This window comes from Haemorhous mexicanus, chromosome 26, assembly GCF_027477595.1.
Source record: "Haemorhous mexicanus isolate bHaeMex1 chromosome 26, bHaeMex1.pri, whole genome shotgun sequence".
NCBI classification, from domain to species: Eukaryota; Metazoa; Chordata; class Aves; order Passeriformes; family Fringillidae; genus Haemorhous; species Haemorhous mexicanus.
The window spans coordinates 5,929,929-5,948,077 of NC_082366.1; the positions used below are offsets into that span (position 1 = coordinate 5,929,929).

The window sequence follows — 18,149 nt, forward strand, 5'->3', positions numbered from 1 at the left end:
TAGGAAAAGCTGTCTGAACTCAGTGGCCTGTCAGTTCCCTGAGGGAGAGGTGGGCAGGACTGGAATACATCATTTTATTCAGCCTCTAATCAATGACTGTGCCTTTGGTTGTGTTTAAAGCCAAAGGGGGAGCTGCTGTCTCTGGTGGAACAAAACAGGCACTGACAGAGCCAGAGGAGCTCTTTCTTGCTGGAGAAAACCACATACTTAAACTGCAAAAGGGGAGATTTGGGTTAGATGCTCTTGTGAGCACCTTCCAGGACTCTCCACTGTGCACGGAGCACTTTTCATGCCTGCTCTGAACAGTCTTTGGAAATAGAGCATGACCTGGCTCTGGGATCAGCAAACAACAAACACAGGAGGAGGAAGAAGCAGCAGCTTTTTTGCAGCCATGCCCAAAAGAAACTGGAAGGGTCTCCTCCCTCTGGTCTCACGTGTTTGGGTTTCTGTGTGTATGAGGCAGGAGCTGTGATTCCTCAGTTGTGGGGACCAGAACTGCACCCAGGATCCCAGCACTGCCTGACAGCACTCTGGACAGTGGGATAGTCGTGTGTCAGCCCCTGTACTGCTGCTTCATTTTTAGTATACCCAAAGCTCACTGTAAATCAGGGTGGTCTCTGGTTCTGCCCTCTTCCTTCCCTCTGCAGGGAAGGACCACTGCTGTGCTTTCAAGGAAGCTATTCTTGAATAACTTCCAGGATTCCAAGCTCCGCTGCCCTCAGTGGATGCTTGCCATGGAATTCCTCACAGCTGCATTCAGAAAATACTGAAGTTGACTCTTCTAAAATCCAGGGTCCTCATCCTACTGCTGACCTTCAGTGTGCTCAGCAAGACCCTTAGGTCCACAATGGTGTGGAATCAGACCTTCAGGACAGGGACCTCTCCAGCGTGATCTGCCTCGCTTCTCTGCACAAAACGCAGCACAGAAAAGAACAGCAGGATGGGGCCTGTGTGCTCCAGGGCTCAGGTTTTGATCCACTTCAGCTCCACAAAGATACAAATGAGGTGAAGAAGCTGAAATGTTTATTAATGGCAAGCAAAGCAGAGCGATGAGCTCGGGAGAAGGAGAAAGGAACAAGCAGGTTCTGACGGCTGCAAGGAGAGACCAGTAAAGAGGGAAGACAAGCTCAGGTTTGCCCAGCATCAGCTGGGCCTGGAGATCCAGATGCTCTCCTCTGATCTCCAAGTTGTCTCCTCTTGCATGGGATCTGCGGCTGTCCTGGTTGTCTCGATCCAGAAGATGAACTTAGTGATGTAGCTCTTTCATCCAACATGACTTGAACTATCAGGTTTGTGTTGGAGGGGCTCTCATCTGTGCAAAGGGCTTGAAGGGCTGAAACAAACAGACCCATGGTCAGAGTGAGGAAACCCCCTGAAAGGACCAGCCCACTCAGCTCTTGCCATGGCCTGAAGGAAACAGGACACAACAAGGATCAGCTAGAAGGTGCTGGCCACAGATCACACATCTCTGAAATGGCTCTGTGCTCTGCCGATGCTGCCCCTCGTCTGCACAAGGACTGCAGCCGGGGCAGGGACTGCAGCTTCTCCTGCCAGCTCCTAGTGACACCCTGCTGGCCTCACTCACCCTCACAGATGAGCTGCAGCTCTTCCCGCTGTCCTCTCATGAGCATCCCTGCGATCCCTAGGAACGAAGAGGCTGTCATGGCCCCTGGCCCAGATCCTGATGCAATGGGGAAGGGAGGGACCAAGACCCCGGGTTGGTGGCTCACCAATGGATCTGATGGCCGCCTCTCGCAGGGGCTCCTGTGGGCTCTGCAGGTACGGCAGGGCCAGACGCAGGTGCTCGGCCGCTCGGCACCTGTCCTCTGCCAGCTGCAGAGAGCGGCAGGGCACGGAGGGAAAGGGTTGATGAGAGCCCTGCCCCTGGGCCAGGCGCTCCCTACACCCTGCACTGCTCCCCCTGCCCACACAGCCCTGAGGCCCATCTGACAGCTGCAGGCACCGGGCTCGGGACAGGGCAGAGGGCCCGGTGAGCCGCGGTGCCGCCCCGCAGCAGAGCCCAGCTGGCTCGGGGCTCTGTTGGCATGGGGCTCGGTCAGAGGAGCCTGGAGAAGAGCCTGCACGGCCCAGGAAAGGGAGCGGCGTGTGGGGCACAGGCCACTGCCCCTGTGTGCAGCACTGGGCAGGGGCCACAGCTGCCAGCCCCACAGACTGGGCACGGTGGGCAGGCGGCTTCTCCAGGGATTGGGCTGGGGATTCCAGGCCGTCCTTACCACACGCTCAGCAAAGCTCCATGGGTCGTCCATCTTCAGTAGCTGCTTGAGATCCCTTCTCTTCAGGAAGTTTACTGCAGTAAGCAGCGTTTCCCGAGAGGCCTGCAGAGCAGCAGAGACCCAGAGATGGCACCGCAGCCCAGCATCTCTGTGCCAAGGCCAGTAGAAGGCTGGAGACCATCAGGTGCCAGGGGGTGGGCAGACAGCTGAGCCCCCTCCCACAGGGACACCAGAGCCCAGGAGGCCTCACCTGTGCCACACGCCCGTTCTCATCGTGGCAGTGGAAGAACAGCGGGAGCAGGCTCTCGCTCACATGCTTCTTCAGGCCCTTTTTTCCCTTTTCCACTACTGATTCCATCACATCTCGGTAGAGGCTAATGGAGAGCCGCTGCACATGACTGTTGTCCTGTTGGAAAGGAAAAAACTCAGCACTGGATTGTCCAGGCCCCCCTGTGCACAGGCCCAACAGTCCACAGGGCACCACACTTCTGGGCAGCACCAGGGGCCATGGCTGGGGGCACAGAGCCTTACACTGTCAAAGAGGGGCCGGAGCGCCTCAGCCATTTTCGGGGCTGTGGGGCAGGATGTTAGGATATCCTTGTTCAGGAGTATATTTGTGAACACAGAGAGACTCATCTTGACCACCTCTATGTCTTCATTCCTCAGTAGCTCCATAAGAGGTTCAGACAGGCTGCACATTTTTCTGGCCTGTGTGAAACACAAGGCTGTGCTGTGAATCCATGAAAAGCTTCACCACCAACTGCTCCAGCAGTGCAACCCCACCCACTGCCATGGAGTCTAGAGGCCAAAGGCCTGTCCCAAAGCACTGAAGCAGCTGAACAGCGACCCTGGAGAGCTGGGAGAGCAGCTGCCACAGCTGCCAAAGCCCAGCTAAACCCAAGGGGCTGCTTGCTCCAGTCCCACGCTACCAGCACAGCTTCAGCTGCTGCCTCTTTCTCACCATTGAGGGGTCCTTGCTGAGCACCACGAGGCCTTTGAGTGCTAGGCGGCGCATCTCCATGGACTCGCTCAGCAGGTGCCTTGTCAAGAGCTCCAGGATGCAGTTACCCCATTCACTCAAGTCCAGCCCATCCAGGACCTGAAGGCACAGAGCAGGCACAGAGCAGGCACAGAGGTGCCCAGGAGCTCAGAAGCGCACAGGGCCGAGCCAAGGCAGCAGCACAGGGCACGGGCACCGTCCCGGGCAGCTGTGGCTACGACAGGGCAGAGGGGTGGGAGGCAGCTCAGCGAGGCAGCGATGGCCTTGGGGCTCACCTCCACCAGGAACGCCAGGGCGGGCAGTTCCCAGCATGGCTCCTCCCTGACGAGCCGGCAGAGCAGGCGGAGTGCAATGCTGGAACAGAAAGGTAGGCAGACGCGGCGCATCTCCCTGGCGGGGAGAAAAAGGCACCATTGCCCCTGAGCTGGGTAGGCAAACCTCTCCCAGGGCTGACTCTCAGAGGCCTGGTCTTCGCCCAAGCACCCCGGGGGTGCTTTGGGAGGCGGCTGTTCCCGGGGTCCCTCCTCTCCTGGTCTTTTCCAGTCTGCTCATCCCTCCCTTGGTGACAAGACCCTGCCACCCATGACCACGGGGACTGTGTGGGGCGTTCCAGGCACAAAGGAGAGGGCCGGGGGGGAGAACGAGGTCTCACCTGGCCAGCAGACCCACGGCGTAGTGGTGGGTTTCGGCACGGAGCAGTGTGTCCCAGGCACACTTGCGTTCCATTGCCATCAGTAATTCCACACACTGCAGACGGTGGAACAATGCCTTCACAGTGCTCACTACAAAGCTGTGTGCAGAGCAAAGCCCAGGTTATGCTGGGACCCCAGGCCTGAGGCCTGGGGACGTGGGAGTGACAGGAGGACTGGCATGGAGCACCTGTTAGGCTTGGCGGCAAGGCCGTGCTCCTGCTGACATTTTTTCCAGAAAGCATCTACTTCCTCTGGCATGGGCTCTGTACTGACGAAAATTTGGCAGAGTAGAGCCACAAGGAGCTGGGGGGAATATTCCGCAAATGGCTCCGGGCACCAGGGCAGACGGAGAATCTCCCAAATCACCCTGGTTGCCTGCAAAGGATAAACCATCTAGAGACAGCACTCGATATTGAGTGGCCTGAGCATACAAGGAGAGGCCAGGGGAGACACTGGGGGAGCAGTCGGCCTGGTTCTCTTGAACCCTGCCCCTAAGCCAGGTTTCAGCCCAGTGCCTGAGGCAGGCTGATATGTTGCAGTGGGGGAGAGGATGGACAGGCACTGGAGAAGCCATCTGTGTACAAACAAAGGCCAATTGTGGAAACTCACAGCCAGGGAAAATACATCCTTATTGTCCCCATCAGAGGTGTACATTTTTTGCAGTGGCCAGCCATCCATCACACAGAGCAGTGTCGGCAGCACCTTTTCCACTGCTGTTCCTGATGAGGCAATGGTCTTCCACATGATTGCAGCACCTCTGCAAGACCAGAGCTGTGTGTCACGGGGGTCTCAGCCAGGGCACTGTGGCCTGGGCAGCCACAAGGGCCCAGAGGACAGAGCCACAGTGCCCTGAGGAGCAGGGAGGGAGCATGTCAGGAGGCCTATGGGCTGACATGCCAGGGCTGGGAAATGGAGGGTCCAGTGGCTCTTGGAACTCTCTGCCTGTCTAGCAGACCCCATTGGACTGGCTGTACAGGATGACGGGCCCTACAGGCTGGTTAGGCCTGAGCCCTCCAGGCAGGTGGGCCCTGTACCTGTCACAGGATGGCGCACAGCGCAGGAGGGTCACCGCGACATCAGTGGGGTGTGCCTCAGTCAGCCGCAGCACGTCCATGAACAGCCTGTCGTCTGGAGGCTCACTGGACGCGAGCTTCTGGTGCATGTTCCTAACAAAGCCTGGCACCTGCAGAAGGCACGGGGAGACTTGGAGAGCTGCCAGAGCAGCAACTTCCCCCAGCTTCCCCTGAGAAGTGTTTCCCTTCCCACCACACTGGGCTGGGCCTCAAAGGCCTGAGGTGCCACGTGACTCCTGGGGACATCCAGCCCTGGCCACAGGCTGCTTACTTGACTCGGGCTGGAGACAACTCTCTCCCCAAAAAGATCCAGGCTGGGAGCAGGAGGTATGATCTGAGGGGCTGTGGGGCCAGGCTCTGCTGCATCCTTGGTAAACACGGTGACAATCTCCCGACACCAAGTGAGGTTTGTAAATATCTGTAAAAGAAGGAACAATAGGGAAGAGAGGGATGATCCACTGAGTGCTCCAATGGTGATGCTCAGCTGAGAAGGTGGGGATGGCTCTCAGTACCTGGCCTACAGAGCGCCAGCAGCTACCAGCAGAATCCAGCGGTGTCAGGTCCTTGGCTGCGTCTGGCAAAGAGCAAGGAATGCCAGAGCTAAAGAGCTGCAAGAGAGGCCAGAGAAGACAGCCCAGCCCTGCAGCCTCCCCAGGCAGGGACAGCTCCAGAATGCCCCCCGCTACCAGGGAGTCCAGCCCCAGCCCCTCTTCTGTCTTATGCATGGACATCTTCGAAGGGATGGGATAGGATGGGGCAGGGTGAAGCTGGCTGCAGGCCAGCCCTGCTGCCCAGCTCTCTCACTCACTCTTCTGCAGCAGCTGGAGCTGCTCCAAGTCAGCACGTCGCTGTAGTGCGGCACCACAAGGGCAATTTTCCACCTTCCTGGGTGGGCTGGGAGGTCCCTCTGCCATGTCAATGTCTGGATTTAAGGCTAGTTCCAGGAGAGACGCCTTGGAAAAGCTGCAGGGCAGCTTGAAGAGAGCTGTGCTTGAAGAGAGCTAGAACAGAGAAGGCTTGGGAAGGCTACAGGACATTGAGTCCTGCAGTCTGGCCTGAAGGCCTCCTGCCACAGCGAATGGAAACATTTTGTAAAGGCTCTAGGTCAGCAAGTCCAGCAGACTGCCCTTCGGGGCACTGACACAGAGAAGCCTTGGGAATGTTATGGGTCACTGAAACCCACAGTCTGGCCTCAAGGTCACCTGCACAGGGAACACTTGGAAAAGCAAGGAACAACGGGGCTGTGTTCACAGCACTGCTTGGTCCCGTTGAATGCACTGAGTGCTGCAGTGTGGCCGTGTCACCACCAGCACCTATGTCACCACGTGTCACAAAGGGTCACCATGGAACACACTCTCCACCCCACGGTGACCACGGTGCACTGTGTCACAGAGAGCCTCAGGACACACCCCCACCCCACCCAAGCTGCCCCAGCTTGCATGGAAGACCTTGCCCCACGTGTTGAATACACAGCCCAGCAGGAACTTTAGGAACAGCCAAACAAGAAGCAGCTGCTCCTCTGCTCTGCCTGCTCAGGGCAGCAGAATGAGCCCCCATGGCTGCCAACAGAGCAGGGCAGGAAGGGATCTCTGAAATCAGGGATCAAAACACTCTAGAAGATCCCTGGGAAGAGTGCCAGAGGACTCCTGGAAGAAGCAGTTTCTATCAAACAAGAATTGTACTGAATATATCCTGTATCTACTTGATCTCTTCTGCATGTGCTCAATCCAAAATTGCAGCTTGGAGCAGATTTTAACAATAGGTGAAATCCACACAGCCATGTCCTCTCAAGACACATCACGGCATGACACTTGAATAATTCAGTTTCAGCAAGAAGAAATTTAAATGCAGAGTAATATCACAGACAGGGGTAAAGAGGTGCATAACTTGGAAAAGGCAAACAGGGCTTTTGAGTTGAGACAGCCTGAGTTGAACCTTCTTAAATAAATTTTTCTGTCTTGCTTATCTGCATGAGCGTAAGCAGCAGGATGAGGGAAGTGATCATTCCCCTTTAGTGAGCTGCTTCCTTGATAACATTTTTCTGTGGCTAAATGCTTTAGAGGAGGCACAGGCTCCCAGCATGGTTTGGTGGATATGGTGCTCACACGTCTGGGGACAGGCAAGCCAAGCCACATGACATGAGGCTGCTGTGCCAGCTCCCCTCTGCCTGGGACACACACTAGCAGACAGAAAGGAGAACACAGTGAAGTTCCTCTTGCATCACCCTTAGCAATTTATTATCCCATCTGACTTCCAGCTCTGACAATGACCTGTGAATGCCCCAGGGCACCACGGTCTGAGTTGGGGGAAGCCTGGAGCCCTGGGCTCAGGCTGTGCCATGATGCCAACCACCTCACAGCTTTCTGCTTCAGCTGCCCCTTCTCCAAGGGCTGGTGGTGACTTCACCTGCGGAAGGTAGGTGCCACCAGCTGGGGGACAGAACAATAAGAAAATTAAGCAAAGCACTCCTTTTCTTACACATCTGGGGGAGGACAGGTGTCCTTCCCCTCCCAGCACGGGCTCCAGAGTAGAGCGAGTAACTCAAAGGCCATCACTGGCACCCACAGTACAGAGGTCAGCTCAGCAGGGATTGTGCGGTGCCCCCCAAGCCCCAGTGGTGGGCACAGGGGAGACCCCAAATCCCACACTCTTGGTATAGACAGACAGACTGTGACAATAAAGGCAGCCTTGCGACCCAGGATGAGAGTCTGTCCAAATGTGAAATACAACACAGCTCGGCAGCTTCATCTGATCTTCAAAATGGTCTGAAAAGGCACTTCACTCCCCATCTGGGGATGGAGAACATACCTGGAAAAAACCTTAGAAAGGGAATGTTTAGAAGAGGTTCAACAGCAAGCAGAGGCTCTGCAGCACCGGCACAGCACCCTTCCCTGGCAGAGGCAGCAGTCCACATGCTAAGGTCAGCATGGAGATGTCCCATGCAACACACACCGCCACGGCCCCACGCAGACACCGGGATCCAAGACAGGTCCAGGGCCGTGGCATCCCCAGTGTCCCAGGTTCAAGCAGACAGGGCTCCCTGCTCCTCCTGCCCTGCCCCAGCCGAGGGGCTGGCTCTGGCTCTGGCTGGCAGCTGCCCAGCCAGGGGGCTGTTGGGATGCAGCCGGCAGAACCGCCCCAGCGTCCAGATGGGGAAGATGTTGCGGTACGCGGTGTAACTGATGGCACACGACTTGTTGAACACCCCAGCAATGTTCTCCTGGGAGACAAGCAGAGAGCAGAATGGTATGAGTGACAGGGGACTGCTGCGTGTTCAGGAACTTCTTGGAAAGACTAAAGATGTACCTGAGGCCAGTCCCCGTTGGGCAGCTGCTTATCCATCAACACTTTAATGCCCCTTTCCAGCACACTGACGTCAGGGTACCTACAAAGCACAAGGGAAATGTAAGCATCTTTATCCAAACATCTGCAAACCCTCATCCACATGTCTGGGGAGCTCAACCACCTCCAGGCTGCCCTGAGCTTGCCCCAGGCATGCTGAGTGCTTTGGGACCCTCCCCACAACCCCAAGACACTAAATAATATGAATACGGCACCATTTTCCCAGGCTGGAGGCCTGCAGTCATGATCAAAAGCTTTGCTTTGCACTGGGTCACACCAGCCAGGCCCAAGGCCACCCAACCCCAACCCAGCTTGATCTCTTTTCCCTGAGCACTGGGGCTACTCTTACCTGACAGCCATGAGCCCCAGCAGGGCCCAACAGGTGTTGTGGATCTGTGACTTGGCACTCTGCACGTATGTGCGCTGCTCACAGGACTCGAAATCCTCTCCCCACCCTCCATCTGCCATCTGCTTGGAGATCAGGAACTGGCAGGCCTGGGCCACTTCTTGGCAGACAGTCCTGCAGGGATGGGGGCCAGAATCAAGACAGGACTGGGAACAGAGAGTATTTGGATGCTCACAGTTCTCAGCTGCAAAGAGAAGCAGTGCCCATGGCTGGGACTGCCCTGAGTTTGAGGGTGAGGCAGCAAGTATGCCCTGGCCACACTGCAGGCACTGGATTTGGGAGGAGCAGTCCCTGAGGCAGGAGAGCCCATGCACAGCCAGGGATCCATCCAGCTCCACCCCAGAGTCCTGCCCTGGCCCAGGAGGTAGGCAGGGCTAGGGCACCCAGACATTCCCTTCTCACCCGTCGTGGTATGTGTGCTGCATGCTGGCAAACGCCTCCAGACCAAACCAGGTGCCGTAGGTGAAACAAACCCCCCAGCTCCTAGAAGAAGGGGAGAGCAGCACTGTCAGGGGTGAAGGCCACAGGGAGAGGCAGCCTGCAACACAGCTGTGTTCACAGGAGAGCAGAGCCAGGCACAGAGCTGCAGCCTGCCTTCCCCTATGACCCAACCATGCCCAGTCCCACCAGCACCTGCTCCCAGCTAACTCAGGTGTCAGCAGAACTGGGACCACAGGAGCTGGAGCCACCCCAAACTTCTCTGCGTCTTGTACCTGTTCTGCCTGGGCTGGAGGGAGGTTAACTGAGAGCAAAGCAGAGCAGCTAGAGGAGGATCAGCTCTTCTTTTCCCTCCCACAGATCCTGCCAGCCAGGAATGCTTGCCATGATGATCCCTCTCCCACTGGGGCAGCCAGAAGAAAACGGGGTGCTGGGAACACCACCTACCCTTCCCAGGACCCATCTGCTCGCTGCTTCTTGCGACAGAAATCCAGGCCCTTCTGCAGAGTCTCCCTGGACAAGAAAGAAGTCATCCATTTCAGAAACAACTCAACCTCAGTGTTTGCTTCACTGGGGGCTCCATCAGCCCCTCTGAGGCTTGGATGGGTCCCATTATTGGAGGGCACAAGAGACAAGAGCATGCCGACAGGCAGCTACATTGTTCAGGAGGCCATGGCAGGCAGCTTGGGACACTGAGCCTGCCTTCTCCCCTGGCCAGCTCTCATCTCAGTGCCTCACCTGATCTCCACGGCTCGGTGCTCAGGGAACTGGCTCTGGAAGTGTCTCAGTGCCTGCATGACAGCTGATGTGCATTCCACGTATGTGTAGTCAATCATGATGTCACCTGCCAGCAGGCAATGGGTATCAGTGCCACAGCCCCTGTGTGGGCAAGCCTCCAGGCCAGCTGCTGCCAGCCTGCCCCAGACCCAGGGCACACTGATCCCCTGTCAGGCACCCACTGGGCATGGTGAGCCCAGGCCACTTTGTCCCTTCTCAGTGGGCAGGACAACCAACCCCCAGAGCTGCCCTTACCAAACACCTCCGAGGGGTTCAGCAGCTCCAGTAAGTGGCCTCCTCGCTTGGTTTCGTAAGTGGCAAAGCCTCCATCAGAGTTCCTCATGCTCAGCAACTGCCCAGACAAGCAGAGAGGGGGGTGGTACAACCTCATGGGCAGTACTACTCCAGTCTGGCCCCAAGCCAGCTGTGAGGATAAAGTCAAACCTACAGGTCTATGGGGTGGGCAGAAAACCCAGGTCCCAAACCACCGTGACAAAGCAAGCTCAGTCTGGGCCATCACACGACATTAGGTCACATAGGCAGCTCTGAATCACAACAGTGCTGCCACAGCAGGCCTCATACTAGCTCAGACCTAACCAGATCTAATACCAGATCTAACAATTCCTTGGGCCTTGGCTTCTCTTACAGTCCTGCATGTCCCTTGGCCTAATTTTTGCAGCTCTTACCACATTGACAGCATCGAAGAGGCGCTCAGCAGGCACAAGCTTGGCTATGAAGGGACACTTCTCCTGCAGCAGCATTACTGCCTTCAGCCCCTCTGCTGTGCAGTCTGCCACGATCCAGCCGCAGTCCCGCGTGCTGAAGGGGAAGCCACCCTGGAAAAGGATCAGGTGGGCTTAGGGAGCAGGATCCCTTTCCCTCACCCACTCTATTCTTGGAAGAGAGCAGGTACTGCCCCTGATTCCTGTTCCCTCTGCCCCAGTCAAACCTCCTTGGGAGACCCGTGCCAGCCATCATACCTTGTTCATATGGCGGTAATATTTCTGGTAGTCAGGTGGGTTCTCTGGGATCTGCAGGAGGCAAGAAACAAGTGAGGGCAGCCTAGAGGTGCCTGGCTGCAGGACCATGGGCTGAAACCACTGCAGGTGCAGAACCATGTGGAAGTGGACAGTACCTGCCTTTCACTGAGGGAAGTAGACAGGAAAGAGGTCAGATCTGGAGCAGGGAGAAATCACCTTTTTGCCTGATTTCAGCAAGTGCTGCTAAAGCCCCCTTTGGGAGCTTGCCTGCCAGGGAACCATCTGCTTTCAGTGCAGCAGCACCACAAACAAGACCACAAATGCATCAAGCTGTTGGTGACAATGACCCTCACCTTGAGGCACTGCTGGCCTGGCCAGCAGAAGCTAAGCTCAGTCACTACCCAATGATCCTGGGTTTCCCAGAAAGGTGCCTCAAATGTGTTGGCACCAGACAAGATGAAGGGCAAATAAGCCTAAGCTTTCAATTTCGAGCCCCTCTAAGCTCAGGCAGACAACTCAAGCATCCCTGGGCCTTGCTAAGGCCCTCTCCAAGCTTCAAAGATGGTTCCCTGAAAACAGGGAGTAGAAAACAGGAGGCTGGGCCTGGGACTTTGCTAGTCAGCCCTTCAGAAACTCTCTTCAGAAGGCAACAGATACATCCAACAGGGTTCTGAGCAACAGCCAGGCCTGCACAGGCAGTGTGAGACACCAGCGACCATCTCTGCTCACCTGGGAGAACTGGAGGAACCCATGGGCATTCTGGAGGCAGGAGGTGAATTCAGGCATCTCCTGGGCTTCTGCCTAGAAACAGAGATGCACAGGGAGCAGTCAGCAAGGGGCTGCAGCCAGCCATGTTTTCCCAGCTCAGTCACAGGATACCAGGCCAGAACAGAGCTCCAAGGGGGTGCACAGCAAGAGCTCTGGTACTTGGGGACTCATGAGCAGAGACCGTTTTCCCAAGGCAGCACTGAAAGGTGCATTACCTCCAGGAAGGCTTGGATGGCAAAAGCAGTATCCCAGAGCTGGGATCCATTTGTGCCCTGGAAGAGATAAAACATAGTGAGAGGCAGGTGCTAGCAGCAGCCTGACCCAGCTGTGGGGACTATGGGACAGCACGTCCCTCCCGCATTACCCCCAACAGCTCCTTCCTATGTCATCCTGCATCACAGCTGATGGGCTGGCACAGAGAGGACAGATGCAGCAGGTCCAGGGACAGCAAGGGAGCACAAAATAAAACAGCTGCTTCAGTCTGCCCTGTGCACAGCCAAGGCAGGAGAGGTGGCTAGCATTAAGGAACAGCAAGACACAATGGCTCTGAGCGAAGCAGAGCTCAGCCCACACTGACAATCAGGGGCCTGGCTTTCTCCTGCCCTTCTCCCAGGACTCATGAGGATGGACAGAATGCCACAGAGAGGCGAACTAGCAGGACAAACAGGACTCCCTCCTGACACAGCTGGAGGAAATGGCAGTGAGAAGGCCACCAGGCACTAGAGGTGAGATGCCAGGAGCTCAGGCCTGGGATGAACACACTATCCCATGACTCCACAGGTTGCCCCAGCACACCAGGGTCCCTTCAGTCACAGCTGAACTCCTACAGCACTTCACCTGCATCTTCATGCCGTCGAGGCCAAGCCTGTGGGAGGAGAGAGCACAGAGCTGCAGCACAGGCAGAGTGGGAGCACCAGGAGGCAAGTCAGGAGTCATGGTGTGCTGTTCCAGATGGGACACACTCAGCCCTTACCAGAGATAGTCAGGGATCCTGGAAACATGCTCCTGAAAAGCTGGGGAGTCCTTCCCTTCCACGAACCAGCGAACCAGCATGTTGATTGTCTTGGAGATCTGCCAAGAGGAGCATTGTCACTGCTCTGATAGAGCTTCTTGCAGCCCCACAAACATACATCCCAACCCACTCAACACAAAGCCATCCAGAGGTTGTCTCGGCCTTGATCCCAGAGTGACATCACCCAGCACAGCTGAGTTAGCAGGGCAGGTGCCATGAGATTACTCCAGAGCTTCCTCTGAGACCATCTCCCTGGACCTCAAGGAGAGATACTCCTCACCAGGGCCACAGCTGTCCCCATGCCCTCTGCATCTCCTGTGCCCTGTAAGCATTAAGATCCAGAGCATCAGGAGCAGGAGGAGTTGATCAAGATCTGGTGATTATTGCATGCCACACTTGCACCAGCTGCTCCTTAAAGAACAAAGAGGCACTAAAGGATTATCAGCAAGTGCCCTACCGGCCCGATGCTGATGCACTTGGTGAATCTGTCATCAGCCTTGATGTGGTCGTACAGCTCTGTGACGGCTCGCTGCCGCAGGTGGGTGCTGTGGTGAGCTTCATACACGTTCATGATGGCTGCAGGAGAAGAAAGGAACACGCAGTGAGCAACACCCCACCCTGTGCAGCCAGATTCACTTGCTGTGGCAGGGGCTGCACCCCAACTCACACCACAACCATTGACCAACAAGCATCAGGACAGAGCAAAGCTCTGCCCCAGAGTGGCCTGAGGACATGGGCACAAGGCCCTGCTGCTCTCAGGGAGGGAGAACCTCCTGGATCACATAATCCAATCTCCATCCTAGCTGCAGGGCATACACCACAAGCTGGTAGTAGACCCTAAAGAGCTCTGAGGGTCCAAGGCAGCCTCAGTATTCCTCGCAGCAGCCCCTGCACTCACCGTAGGCAGCACCCAGCAGCCAGCTGTGGGGGGTGTACACGTCACAGGCAGCCACGTTGTTCCTCTGGGCTGGCCAATCTATGCTGGCGTAGTCTTGCACATACAGCTCCTGGAAGGGGAGAGCAAAGGGCAGCCTGGCCAGCCAGGAGCAGCCCCTGGGGCAGTCACTGCTGGGAGCTGGCTCAGAGACCATGCAGGTTATGAGAGCTGCCACTTGGCAAGCCAGAGGCTGGCTCAAAGAGCATGGCCAGCACAGCAGGTGGCCACAGAGCCATGGATCCTTGTGCAGTGGGATCAGCTCCCTCCTTACCTGCCTCAAGCTCCGTATGAGCTCGTCCTCTTCTGCTGACAAACGCTTAGCATAGCAGTAGCTCATGGGAAGGTAAACCTGGCGGCAGTGACACCAGAGCCGTGATGGATGGGCTGGAAACCATGTGGGAAGCAGCCTGATTGCAACAGAGAAAGTGCTGCTGTGAGGAACAAGGAAGGCCAAGGGCCACTGGAGAAATGTTGTGTGGAATGCCCAGAGCAGGGCAGGCCTTTCCTTGTCCCTGCACTAAGGGAGCACACACCCTGCTCAGATTCCCCCTCCAACAGGGATACTCCCTCCTGACACCACTCCAGGCCCGGCTGACACAGGGCAGGGAGGACCTCAAGCTCAAAGACGAAGGTGAGAAGCTGGTTCAGTCACATGGGATGTTGAAGGCAGAGGCCTGCACTGACAGTTAATGGCATTTGCTGACAAAGCACCAGCAGCCCTTGGTACTGTGCAGCCCCTGATTTCCTCCAGGGATAGTGTCAGACACTTTCCCTCTCTGACACTCAGCAGCCCTCTGAGTATTCAGAGAGGGTACAAGCAAGGATTTAGGGCTGACAGCCTCACATGTGGCTGTCCCTTCCTGCTAGGGTCCAGTTCTGGCTGCTGGAACATACTGGTGGCAGGCAGGGAGCACATGAATGTGTTAGGGACCCTGTGGGAAATGCTAACAGGGCTGTGCTCTGGCTTCTCCCTTGGATGCAGTGTTCAATGCTATCCACCAAACTGGCTGGCCTGCTGCTGGCTCCCAGCTGACAAGCAGCCTGAGCACCTCCAGGTATTCCTGGCTGTAGCTGGAGTTATCCCAGCAGTCACCAGCGCCTGGGACAGCTCTGGGTGGAGCTGGAGGCAGGACTGACACTAGCTCCTCTCTCCACAGTGAGGGGGGCACATACCACATCTCTGGGAGAAGCGTGTTCATTCCCTCCCAGCTGTAAACGTTCAAGACAGCCAGCCAAAACTTGCCCCAGGAAGGGATTCCCACAGCACCTCCTGCACAGAACGGAATCAGCTTTCAGGGTTAACACAGCCATGCCAGCTCCCAACTTTCTTCCCCATCACAGGGCCCACTTCTCCCTGTGTTTGGGAGCACACTACTCAGGCTGGGATACATGTCCCAAAGCAGAGCAAGCAGGCAATGGCACAAAAATGCAACACAGCTTCCCATTGTTAATTGAAAATGCAGTTGCCATGAAAGGCAAGTAAAAACAACAGTTTTTCCACCACCTGGCAGCCCCCAGTGCTCCCTGCAGCCCTTAGGTGTGGCCAGACCTCTCCCACCAGTGTACCAGCCCCATGGCTGACCTTTGCTGTGCAGGTTGACACGGGCCCGCACAATGTCAGGGTCATCTGGTCCAAGCCCCAGGATCCTCAAGGCTACGTAGTTGAGGGCTGTGCCAAACACTGTTGATTTATCTTCCACATGTCTGTCAGGAGCATAGACAGAAACACCACATCCATTAGCCAGCTATTGCCATTAGCCAGACACAAGCCACTGCACAGGGCTGTGTTTATTAGGGCGAAGTGGGATGCCAGGGGTGACTTTGAAAAAGAGGGACCTTACTAATACAGGAATAAACATTGCTCTGCACTACCCTGTCACACATGACACTTTGGGATATAGTGCCCCAGAGGAGATGTGGCCAGACTTGATGCTATGGCCACCTCTGTGACAATCAGTGTATGCTGAGTGCTGCACAAGCAAGTCCAACCACTCACACGTGCTGAGTCCTCCTCCCTGTGCCTGGGCAGATCTGACAGCAGCTCTAAATCCTGCACCTTGGAGCTGCCATCACCCAAAGAAGCATCCTTGATACTCACAAGCCCCAGCCTCCGTCTGGGAGCTGCACAGAGCGCAGGTAGCGGACCATCTCCTTCCGGAACCCCTCGGGCAACTGGATTTTGGCCGTGTGGCAGGTGATGAGGAGACCTGGAGGACCAGACAGGCCGGCACTGTAGAGAGCCGAACCCCAGGGCACTCTCCCCTGGGCAGGTGCCCAGGCCTACCTGGCAGCAGGAACAGCGGCCCGCCGTAATCGCCCGCCCAGTGCCCATCCTCGGCCTGCAGCGCTGCGTAGAACCGCATCCCGTTGTGGGCCGCCTCCCGGGCCGAGCCGGCCGCCGGCAGCGTCTGCAGCGTCGCGCCCTGTGGGGAGACAGGGGCACCTCAGCGGTGCGCCCCGGGCACGGCCCCGCCGCCCCGGGCACGGCCCCGCCGCCCCGGGCACGGCCCCGCCGCCCCGGCCCGGGCCCCCGCACCGTGTCCAGCCCGAGGCTGTGCTGCTCCAGCGCTGTCTGCGCTCGCCGCTCCGCGACATCGCCTTCGCCATCGCCCAGGTAACGCCAGAGCTGCCGCCCACCCTCGCAGCGCAGCCGCCAGGCCGGCAGCTCCGTGGCCGCCGCCGTGCGCCAAGGGCCGCCGCGCCGCCGAACCGCCCTGCCGGACACGGGCACCGTGAGCCGCGGCCGCCACCCCGCTCCGCCCCGCAGGGATCCACCCAGTGCCCCCCGCCAGCGCAGCTCCCGCTCTCCATCCCAGCGCCGGGACTCACACGGCGTCCGCCGCCATCGCCGCTCCCGCTCCCAGCACCGGGGCCGCGCCGGCTGGTCCCACATCGCCTCACGGCCGGCAGCCAATGGCGGCCCCCGGCCCGCCCCGGCCGGCCCCCGCCCGCCCCATCTCCTCCCGGCCCGGCCGGCCCCGGCCCGCCCCATCTCCTCCCGGCCCATCTCCTCCCGCCCCATCTCCTCCCGCCCCATCTCCTCCCGCCCCGGCCCGCCCCGGCCGGCCCCCGCCCGCCCCATCTCCTCCCGGCCCCGGCCGGCCCCCGCCCGCCCCATCTCCTCCCGCCCCGTCTCCTCCCGGCCCCGGCCCCGGCCCGCCCCATCTCCTACCGGCCCGCCCCATCTCCTCCCGCCCCATCTCCTCCCGGCCCCGGCCCATCTCCTCCCGCCCCGGCTGGTCCCGGCCCGCCCCATCTCCTCCCGCCCCATCTCCTCCCGGCCCATCTCCTCCCGGCCCCGGCCCGCCCCCGCCCGCCCCATCTCCTATCTCCCCATCTCCTCCCGCCCCATCTCCTCCCGCCCCATCTCCTCCCGCCCCATCTCCTCCCGGCCCCGGCCCATCTCCTCTCTCCCCATCTCCTATCTCCCCATCTCCTCCCGGCCCGTCTCCTCCCGCCCCGTCTCCTCCCCGGCCAACACGGTTCGGGGGTGTCACCTTCACGCAGGTAATGCCGTGGGACAGCAGTCCATGAGGAGATGGCAGAGCTCCTCCTGTCTGGTCCCAGTGACATGTCCCCATCTCTCTCCTAACACCCATCACTGCCTTCCCCGGCCAGTGAGCAAGAGGGTTTCTGCCCTTCTAAGCCCATTGCTCAAGAAGGCTCCCCAAAAGAGGCACACAGGGATTGTAAATCCCAGACGCTGTACTTGCTGCTGCTATGCCCTTGGAAGGGCTGGGTGGACATTTAATATAGACTTGTTTAAATGGAGGGATAAATTCCTTTCAGCCTTTCACAGTGACCTGGCTTCCCTCCTACCACAGAGGTGGCACCAGACCAAGCTAAACTGGCAGAAAAACCCCTCCATGTCTGTGCACTGCCCAGGGACAAAGGAGCTACTCACAAATGTGGCACCCATCAACACCCCAGGACAAAAAAATGCTTGTCTATTAATACTTCTATAATCATTAATACTTACAGTATATAATGCACACTAGAATTTTAATTTAAAATACTCCTCTTCTAACAAACAGGTCTTCACTCATGTCCAGAATAGCATCAGGGATTATCTGGAGAGGATACAGTGATTTTTATCTGAGAATTAAATAATTTTATATTTATTTCATAAACTAGGCTTAGGTCACTCAGTTCAGCCCTGGCTGTGTCCAGTAAGAGCAAAATGTGTTTTGGACATGTCTGGACTTCTCCTGGAGGGAGAATGGATGGGGATAATATCTCTGACTTGTGTCTCATCCCACTGGTCCTCAGTAGGGAGAGCTGTGCTGCTTTTCTTGCACAGCATATGAACAGAGAGAACTCTAGCAGTTCACTGACATGGGTGTTGTATTTGAAGGTTAATAGTCTATTTATTTTTAAGTTAAAAAAAATTGCCATAATGACTCTGCCTGAAATGAGGTTCATGAAAGTATCCACTTGTCCGTGGGTGCCAAAATCTTAAGATAATTTATGATAATATTTGCCTAAGGGGA

General features: G+C 57.2%; 2 protein-coding genes across 2 annotated transcripts; both read right to left on the reverse strand.

Annotated features, from left to right (window-relative positions):
- Positions 1-1,001: 1,001 nt before the first annotated feature.
- Positions 1,002-7,838, reverse strand: LOC132338624 (maestro heat-like repeat-containing protein family member 6). The gene is made up of 15 exons (XM_059868370.1): positions 5,808-7,838; positions 5,512-5,573; positions 5,271-5,417; positions 4,961-5,109; positions 4,536-4,683; positions 4,114-4,301; positions 3,887-4,024; positions 3,510-3,624; positions 3,196-3,333; positions 2,766-2,942; positions 2,485-2,640; positions 2,235-2,336; positions 1,731-1,833; positions 1,586-1,642; positions 1,002-1,333 (listed from the first exon to the last, which is right to left on the reverse strand). The coding sequence occupies exons 1-15, from the start codon at positions 5,911-5,913 to the stop codon at positions 1,128-1,130; spliced, it is 1,992 nt and encodes a 663-aa protein (XP_059724353.1). The 5' UTR covers positions 5,914-7,838; the 3' UTR covers positions 1,002-1,127.
- A 37-nt stretch (positions 7,839-7,875) lies between these two features.
- LSS (lanosterol synthase) lies at positions 7,876-16,554 on the reverse strand. Its single transcript, XM_059868369.1, has 22 exons — positions 16,489-16,554; positions 16,196-16,373; positions 15,944-16,082; positions 15,758-15,866; positions 15,242-15,363; positions 14,833-14,929; positions 13,931-14,066; positions 13,621-13,729; positions 13,180-13,298; positions 12,684-12,781; positions 12,548-12,575; positions 11,926-11,982; positions 11,672-11,743; positions 10,943-10,993; positions 10,649-10,798; positions 10,218-10,314; positions 9,924-10,029; positions 9,633-9,698; positions 9,150-9,230; positions 8,691-8,861; positions 8,306-8,384; positions 7,876-8,219 (listed from the first exon to the last, which is right to left on the reverse strand). Exons 1-22 carry the CDS (start codon positions 16,503-16,505, stop codon positions 8,022-8,024), a joined length of 2,280 nt encoding a protein of 759 aa, XP_059724352.1. The 5' UTR covers positions 16,506-16,554; the 3' UTR covers positions 7,876-8,021.
- Positions 16,555-18,149: the final 1,595 nt, after the last annotated feature.

Bases quoted from the DNA above. Each gene is read 5' to 3' on its own strand.
- LSS (XM_059868369.1), bottom strand. The intron at 15,867-15,943 runs GTAGGCCTGGGC...CTGGTCCTCCAG, and splicing joins GCCGCTGTTCCTGCTGCCAG to GTCTCCTCATCACCTGCCAC. The intron at 12,782-13,179 runs GTAGGGCACTTG...TCCTCTTGGCAG, and splicing joins AGTGCATCAGCATCGGGCCG to ATCTCCAAGACAATCAACAT.
- LOC132338624 (XM_059868370.1), bottom strand. From the start codon at position 5,913: ATGGCAGAGGGACCTCCCAGCCCACCCAGGAAGGTGGAAAATTGCCCT. The intron at 4,025-4,113 runs GTGCTCCATGCC...CTCTGCACACAG, and splicing joins CTTGCCGCCAAGCCTAACAG to CTTTGTAGTGAGCACTGTGA. The intron at 2,943-3,195 runs GTGAGAAAGAGG...TGTTTCACACAG, and splicing joins TCAGCAAGGACCCCTCAATG to GCCAGAAAAATGTGCAGCCT.